Here is an 8,654-nt window from a genome sequence, read left to right as displayed (position 1 = left end):
AATGCATTTGATCATTTCTGAATTCATAGCCATCCACTAGGGGGAACTAAAGACCACAAATACCTGCAACCTTCTGACAGTCTGTTTACTGTTTGTTAGCAATAGAAAACTATAATGTAATCCAAAGTCAAACAATCTTTGAATACATATTGTTAAAAACAGACATGTTTTGAATAAAAAGACACCACCTATGATTTTCTTTTGAAATTTATTTGCACTTATTATGTATTGTGTGCCGGCTGAAGAAAAATGATACAAATCATCAATGATCAAATTACATTACATGGTGGTGGGTGTAAATAAATGCATTTAACACTAATGAAATGACAACATATTGCTCCTGTGACGAACAAATGAAATGGAACAGGTTTTGAAATTATGTACAAGCATACAAATTTGAATATTTACAGAGTATCACAAAAGTTTGGATTTTATCTTGAGATATTTTTTCACTAACCAACTGCACAATAAATCTCAATAAGTCAACATTGCTCTAACGGCGCAGCACATAGAGAAGCATGTCTCTGTGGTTTTACCAGATTGTGACTGTACTCTAATACTGGGTATTCATATGCCAAAACAAAAGAAAACAGCAAACAACTTTGCGAGTAAAACAAGACACAGACCCATACAGTACAACATTGTTAATACAACTGACACAGAAAGAAAATAAACCAATACTATATAAAACTGATGATTGTAATTTAAAGTATATAATACAGGAACAGTGCAGTATTTAGGCTCAAGTAGAAAGAAGACAAAAACCCTGGGCTAAAGAAACCATAAATGTGTTGGCCTACTCATCATTGTCTGGGTAGAAATGAAAATATTCACATAAACATACATGATCATCTTTCAGAGGCTAGTGTCACATGGGATATTTTTAAACATTGAGAATAGAGCCAGCTATCTCATTGTGCTGATAAAAGTACTTAAAGCAAAACTACTCACACAAGCACTCTCACTTATTTACTGTGGCAGATTCAAATCCACATAGACCATGCATTGCTAAAACATGTTTCCTATCCAAATTTGATAGAGGAACTATATATGAAATGACATTTCATCTTACTTCCTTGAAATTTTTCATACCTACCATTTCAACTTCTCACATGCAAATATTTCCTAAATATATGATGCCCCTTTCTAATTAATGGGTCTGATTATTCCAGTAATTTCTGTGAGGACAATTAATGTAATGGCATACAATGGCATTCTAGAAAATTGTGTGATTTTAACTTGTTTGTTGCAACAGAGGTCATCATAAAGATATTCAATAGGTTTCATGTCTGGGTTTTGGGCAGGCCGGTCAAATTCTTCCACATCAGACTCAGTAAATCAGTTATATTTTAACGTTGCTTTGTTTACGGGGGCATTGCCATTCAGAAACAGAAAAGGACCCTCCCAAACTCCTGAAACAAAGCACAGAATTCTCTACAATGACATTGTATAATACAACATTAAAGGGATGGTTCACCCAAAATTTAAAATTCATGTCATTACAAATCTGACTTTTCTTCACCTTTGAAACACAAATGAAGATATGTTTAATGAAACCTGACTGATCTGTTCCATTTAAAGTCCATTCAAACAAATCTTTGCTGCTTCAAAAAGTTAATAAGGCATTGTAAACACGGAAGCTAAACTATACTTGCTTGATGTACAAAAACAAATCTCATTGGTTCTTGCAAAAGCTCAAGCATGCTTGTGTGACACACAAAAACAAACCTTATTAGTCACTGTGAATCAAGCAGGACTATTTAATCTTTAGTTTACCATATTTTATGTCCTCTATGTATATGCATTGATGAATGCTTATATGAACAAATGCCTAAATTAAATCTGTTCATCATATAAAGTGATTGGGTCTCTTAGAAGCCTTGGATTAAACTGTTCAACTCATATGAATTTCTTTTACGATGTCTTTATGAACTTTTGTAAGCATCAAAGTTTTGGTGGCGTGGACTTTCAATAGAGGGACAGAAATCTCTCATGTTTCATGAAAAATGTCTTAATTTGTGTTTGAAACAAGTTTTGTGCATTTGGAATGACATGAGGGCGAGTAAATGACAATAGAATTCTCATTTTTGGGTGAGTTCATTTTTAAAATAGTTTTCACTGGAAATAATGGCAGAACTCGTTAAAGGGATAGTTCACCCAAAAAAATGAAAATTTGATGTTTATCTGCTTACCCCAAGGGCATCCAAGATGTAGGTGACTTTGTTTCTTCAGTAGAACACAAACAAAGATTTTTAACTCAAACCGTTGCAGTCTGTCAGTCATATAATGGCAGTCAATGGGACCCACGGCTTTGAGAGACAAAAAAACATACACAGACAAAACCAAATTAAACCCTGCAGCTCATGACGATACATTGAGGTCTTAAGACACGAAGCAATCAGTCTGTGCAAGAAACTGAACAGTATTTATATCTTTTTTTTTTTTACCTCTGATCTACCGCAATGTCCAACTGTCCTGAGTGCGTTCACAACATCCGGCACGTGATGCGTCAAAGTGCTCTGGCATAGTAGACGTATGTATGGAAGCGATCTTTTTCTTCTTCTTCCTTGATGTTTATTGGTGGTTAGCATCCAACTTCAATGGTAGACAGAGATAAACTATAACTAGAAGGGAGACTTCCATCTCTCTTCTTCCCCTTCCCCTTTAATTTATAATAATGATTTCCAAAACTGTATTCTATATCCTATTTGCTATACCAGTGTCCCCCCGGAAACTAAATAAATGCGGAAGCGATCTAAACAATGAGTAACGTATACGCACGACACATCGCTTCCACGCATGTGTCTACTATGCCAGAGCACGTTGACGCGTCTCAATGTATTGTCATGAGTGGCAGGGTTTAATTTGGTTTTGTCTGTGTATGTTTTTTTGTCTCTCAAAGCCGTGGGTCCCATTGACTGCCATTATATGACTGACAGACTGCAACGGTTTGAGTTAAAAATCTTAATTTGTGTTATACTGAAGAAACAAAGTCACCTACATCTTGCATGCCCTTGGGGTAAGCAGATAAACATCAAATTTTCATTTTTGGGTGAAAAAAGGAAAAATGAAAAACCCCTTTAAGGGACTAGAAGGGGTGTCCACATACATTAATTTTATGCTAGAAGATTTTATGTTAAAACATCTGTCATAAAATTGTTCTGTGGCAGTTTTGAGGCTCTGTAGTCAAAAATGTTAGAAGAGAGGAATGTGTTTTGTGAATAGTAAAAATGACAGGTGCAATTAACTGACAAAACTTATGAGGGAAAATGAAAAGTTGTAACTGTGCTGAATCTAGGTTAGGTGCGTTTTGGCAGTTACAAGTGACAGATCCACCAATCCTGAGCTCTGACTGGCCAGGAAAAGCAGACATTAGGGTTTTAAATGAACCTTTGCATTTACATATGATGTGATTGTTACAGGTCTTAATTTTCAAGACCATTGAGTGCACTGATCAGTGGACAATCCTAGCACTGAAGCTTGCGAATACTACGAGAAATTCTCTTAAACTCCCGCTGACCCTTCTGCCAGCGCTTCAATGAGGTGATGACCAAATTTCCATCCATCTTCTGGCCCATCACCAGATAAGCAGCATTGATGTCATTCATTTCATCACACACACACTGAAGACCATCTTTCAGCCAAAGCACCATCTTCCTGAAGTCACGATCAGTTACGCCACCATTCAGCTTGTAGACAGTCTTGCTCTTGCTTTCTGGAATGATCTTGGTGTCGCCATTCATGTAGGAGATCTCCTTGACTTTGATCTTTAAAGCTAGTGTGGAAATACAATTGAAGGTTGAGGACAATGGATATAAACAACTGCTTGAATTTAAGGTAGACCAAAAATATGAATAACTTTTGCTTTTTCTATACTCTTAAAAATAAATGTTCCCCACCTCTTTGCAGATTCACTCAGTGGGGTTCTATACTTTTCTAGGTTTTCTTAAAAACATAAACCAACCTTTAGTCTGTTGGCTGTTTTTTGAGGTGCACCTTTCAATCAACAGAATATACCAGCTAAACACCATCTTGGCCAGGATAATCCTAACCTGGCTTAGACCAGTAAACCAGCCTAGGCTGGTTTAAGCAGGGTTTTTTTATGATTCTTTGAAGATTAAAACATTTCTTGATGTTACATTACAACTTCTTCAGATCAGGGTTCTTTAAAGCACAAAACCTACAGTGACCAAGAGAGCTCAACGCGCTGGAAATAGAAAAAACACCTGCAAATTAAGAAAACAACTTCCTCAATTTTACAACGCACACGCTGCAAATGCTCACAACACAACCAAACAAAGAAACGCTCTGCAAATAAAATGTATTTTGTTGTATTGTGAGCATTTGCAATGTGTTTCTTTATTTGTTTGTGTTGTGAGCATTTGCACCACCTGGGGCCGTTTCAATAAGGAGGTTCAACCAACTCGGAGTTTAAACTTGAACTCTGAGTTGACTTACCCTGCTTTCCTGGGTTTGACAAACCTCCCATTTTGAAACGGAAAACCCAGAGTTTCCCTCATTTCAGGGTTAACATACTCAGAGTTTTCACTTAACCTCTTTTCTGAAACGGGCCCCAGCATTTGCAGCACCTGCTGTCAAACTGATGATGTTTTCTTGATTTGCTGTTGCTTTTTCTATTTGCATGTGTTTACTGAAGTTGCAGCGCGTTGAGCTCTCTCGGCCACCATACACCAAACTGTTTTCAAAAGAACAAGAAAATTAACCCTGCGCCCCAATGTTCATACTATCTACCCTAAATAGTATGTGAGATTACAATAAGTGTGTCCCAAAGCATAATATGTTGAAAAGAGTATGCCAAAAGTCCCCGGATGGTCTACTATTTCAGGTCGATTTTTGAAGTGTGGATCAGTGCACACTCTAATGGCTAAAATTGCCCACAATCCATTGCGCTTTGTCGAAGGATTCGGTTCAGAACTACAAACGTGTTAGCAAAACTACAAACGTGGCGGATGCGCGCGATCGACGGTTAGGTAGAGAGGGTTATAAAAAGGGGTTTGAGTTACTAATAATCAACATTTAACCTGGTAAAAAATATTTATTTATTGTTATCCGTGTTATATTTCATCTGCAACAGCAATGTGAACTTTTATAAACGTTAATTTTTAAACGCATCATTATGCAGGAGATATGAGCAGAGTTCTGCGACTGGCAGATCAATGAGCAACTTCTTTTCTCTCTAATACGGTAGGAAGTTAAATTAAATGAAATGTGGAGTATGTTAACTGTGACAAGATGATTGACAGGCCAGTTTACAGTGACAGGGAGCGTGCAACAGGTGCGACACAGCGGTTGTGTGACGACGTCCCAAAGCTTGAATACTCTTCTACTACACACTTAAAAGTGTGTACTTTTTCTTCACCAAAAGAGTACATACTTTAAGGGCGTAGTATAAGTAGGCACACTGGGACCCAGCAAAAGTCTTTTGTGGAATTTAAAGCGATAGTTCCCCCCAAAATAACATTTCTGTCATCATTTACTTATACCCATGTTGTTCTAAACCGGTATGCATTTATGAAATGCATAATCATATTCACATATGAAAATCTTTTTTTTTTTTGCCTACGCAAAGAAAGTCGATGGGTTCCAGTGCTGTTCTGGACCCCACTGACTTTCACCGCATAGACAAAAACAGTTGAAACATTCATTAAAATATATTAATTTGTGTTCTGCACAAGAAAGGACTTCATACAGAACAGTATGACGGTGAGTAAAAGATCTTCATTTTTTGGGTGACCCCTTTAAAGATGATTTTATATGACATTAGGCTGCATATACTTTTTTGGTTATAAATAATGGATCTTTATTTTTAAGAGTGTAAAGCAGAGGTGCCATACATTATTTAGATGTTTAAAGCAAGCAAAATTTAGCCTTACCAAAGTCATTTTTGCACAAGCTGTCCACAATTTCATTGTCATTCTCAGGCTTTTCTTTGCAGGCATCACACACTCTTGGAACTGGGCAAAAAGATCAACATAGCAGTAAAAGTAAAGGGTGTGCATGCACTTAAAAAGTTAACTTAAAAAACTAACAAAAAACAATTCTACCTTCCTTGGTGACTGGCACTAAAGCATCAGCGCCAGCAGGTGGTATGCACAGGTCATTATCGAGAGGGAAGCGATTGCAGTCCAGCATGTCCGGCCAAGGGAACCCAAACGCGGCCATGACTGGAGCGCAGCCGCTCTTCACGCTCTCACACAGCGACCTGCACGGCTGAATCGGCTCGTCCAGATCATCCAGACACACCGGTGCGAAAAGAGAGCAGAGAAACTTCTTGGTGTCCGGATGACACTGTTTCTGCACGAGAGGGGTCCAGGAGGAAGCCTGTTGCAGAACCTCGTTCATGGTTTCGTGTCCGAGGAGGTTAGGCAGACGCATGTCCGTGTACTCGATGTCATGGCACAGGAGCAGGTTTGCAGGTATGGGTTTGCAGTTGCTCTTTTTCTGAAAGAGCTCGGGCTGGTCGAAGGCGTATAATCCATGAAGCGCATCCAGATATCCAGGCAAGGAAAGCGCAACCAGCAGCGCCATATACGCGAGCATCATTGTTTCAGTTGAGAGGAATCAGAACACACCGCGGAGTTATGGATAACTGAATTCTCTTCTGTACCAACCTGTTCTCATAGTGAAGTCTGGGCGGAGCGAGAGAAGGCGCTCAGATATCCACTGCTGAAGTTTCTGCTGTTTTCTGTATATAGGTTGTGTCTTAAAACATAGTTGCAGCATTTTTGGTCATAGAACGTTCCAACGGCGAAATAAATTGTGTTTCTTGACCCACACTTACTTTTTATATTATATCAAGACACATTTTGTACTGTCAGGTCAAACAAAAACCAAAACATTTAAAAAGAAAAGTTTTACGTGTTACACAGGTTTAAAACCCTGCTAATGATTTTGCAAAAAACAAACAAACAAAAAAACGTCCCTTTCTTTCTGTTTGCTTCCCCCTTAAACTACAGGCTTTTATTTCAGCCTTTACATTCAATTGGTTGACTGCTGGGTCAGTTGACAATTTGACTTTGAGAAGAATTTGAAGAAGACTTTGTTTTACCCGTGGACTATATTATTTAATGCTTGTTCCAAAAGAGAAACAGTAAAACGAAGAGAGTAAGAGTATATGCCTTAAAGTTCACAATATAGATTTAAATTGAAACACAAAAGAAAAATGGAACTTAATCAGTTGTGTACTCAAGGTTTACTACTATTAAACTGAAGGTACACTTAAGAGTATACTTTTATGAATTAAAAAAGTGCCAATTTAGTCCCAAGAAGTATTGAAATGCTTAAACCTATACATTGCACATAGCATTGATTTTAGTATTCTTACTACATAAATTGTACTTGGAAAATATACTTGAACTTTGAAGTTCACTTAGTAAAATGAACTTGAAAAATATTTCATTTCTAGTTCATAAGAAATAACTCTAAAAAATTAAGGTCTCAAAAAGGGTGGGGGGTGGGTGGTGTTGTTGCAGTGATGCCAGGCATAGAAGAACCATTTTGGGTTCCCCAAATAATGTTTCAGTGAACATTTCTTAAAAGAACCATTTAATTTTTTCTTGGAGTAATTTTTTTCACAATAAAGAATCTTTTGTGCAATGGAAATACTTCATGGATGTTAAAGGTTCTTCATGGAATCATAAATAACAATAACAATTCTTTATTTTTAAGATTACTCTCAAGTGCAATCAATGTAGTTTGTAAAGATTTACATAGACATATTTAAATTCCTTACATGTTGACGATAATAAATCTATTACATACTCCACTTACTATAAGAATTTTTATAGTAATATATGTAAGATATTCATTCTATTTTTCCAAGAGATTAATGGATTTATGAAGTGTAGTAAGGCTTTCATTTGGCAGCTGCATAATTCATTCTTTGGTGAGCGATGCTATTTACCCTTTTCACACTCACCGTCATCTGTCAAGGCAAAATATGTGAAGTAGTTCATAAGTTTATACAATATGCCTCACATTTTTCATGTGTATGTATGCATGTGTGTAAAGTGAGAGTGAGAAAATTTTAGAATGATGCAGAAAATGTGAGGCAGAATGAGTGAGAGAGAGGTGTTGAGTGAAACTGAACTCCTTGGAGTGGGTCTGGTTCCTGCATCATTCATCACTCTGTAGGGTCCAGTTTTAAGCCACTGAATGGGACACACAATCAAACGCTTTTTCATCACAAGACAGTCTCCGACCCCTCATCCTCCTAAAAAAGCTTACCATGGGACATTGAAAATTTTGAACCTGTATTCATAAGTGTTCAAGCAACACATTATATATAAAAGGAGTGTTTATGTAGCAATGTTAAGGCACATAGTGAATTCTTTAGATCTTTCTTGTCACCGGGTTTACTGGGTAACAGCTTCTCCTCAAGTCCTCATGGAGAAATTCCCCTAAGGCTTCTAAAGGTCAGAGGTTCAGAGGCCCCCATTAAATACAGGTTAGCTGCTGGGGTTTCCCATCTTTGGGATCCTGCTGGGAAGAAGTAGTCATTTAAAGTCTTGTTTCTAGCTGTAAAGTGATAGCCCTTGGTCTCTAGGACGATAGGACAAGTTCTGCTCTCTAGGAGATCTGTGTCTTCCATTTGCCCCTTTGTTGTGTTTATGTTGTGTGTATGTGTCAATATA

General features: G+C 37.5%; 1 protein-coding gene across 2 annotated transcripts; it reads right to left on the bottom strand.

Moving 5' to 3' along the window:
• Positions 1 to 203: 203 nt before the first annotated feature.
• Positions 204 to 6,910, bottom strand: LOC306873069 (secreted frizzled-related protein 2-like). 2 transcript variants are annotated; one of them, XR_013784453.1, is made up of 4 exons: positions 6,066 to 6,910; positions 5,895 to 5,975; positions 3,077 to 3,775; positions 204 to 2,184 (listed from the first exon to the last, which is right to left on the bottom strand). XR_013784453.1 is itself a non-coding variant. In XM_079422079.1 (3 exons), the coding sequence occupies exons 1-3, from the start codon at positions 6,562 to 6,564 to the stop codon at positions 3,468 to 3,470; spliced, it is 888 nt and encodes a 295-aa protein (XP_079278205.1). In that variant the 5' UTR covers positions 6,565 to 6,910; the 3' UTR covers positions 204 to 3,467. The 2 variants fall into 2 exon arrangements, 1 of the variants encoding a protein (XP_079278205.1); XM_079422079.1 differs by having other exon boundaries at positions 204 to 3,775.
• Between the last annotated feature and the right edge of the window lie 1,744 nt (positions 6,911 to 8,654).

Source organism: Barbus barbus, assembly GCF_936440315.1.
Source record: "Barbus barbus genome assembly, chromosome: 7".
NCBI lineage: Eukaryota > Metazoa > Chordata > Actinopteri > Cypriniformes > Cyprinidae > Barbus > Barbus barbus.
Note: the sequence above shows the minus strand (reverse complement) of the source record. Positions and strands in the feature narration are given on the sequence as shown.

What these genes read in the sequence shown, in the direction of transcription:
- LOC306873069 (XM_079422079.1), bottom strand. Translation starts at nt 6,564, where the DNA reads ATGATGCTCGCGTATATGGCGCTGCTGGTTGCGCTTTCCTTGCCTGGA. An exon ending in AGTGCCAGTCACCAAGGAAG is followed by an intron (nt 5,976 to 6,065) that starts GTAGAATTGTTT and finishes CTTTTTGCCCAG; the next exon opens with TTCCAAGAGTGTGTGATGCC. An exon ending in CTTGTGCAAAAATGACTTTG is followed by an intron (nt 3,776 to 5,894) that starts GTAAGGCTAAAT and finishes TTTCCACACTAG; the next exon opens with CTTTAAAGATCAAAGTCAAG.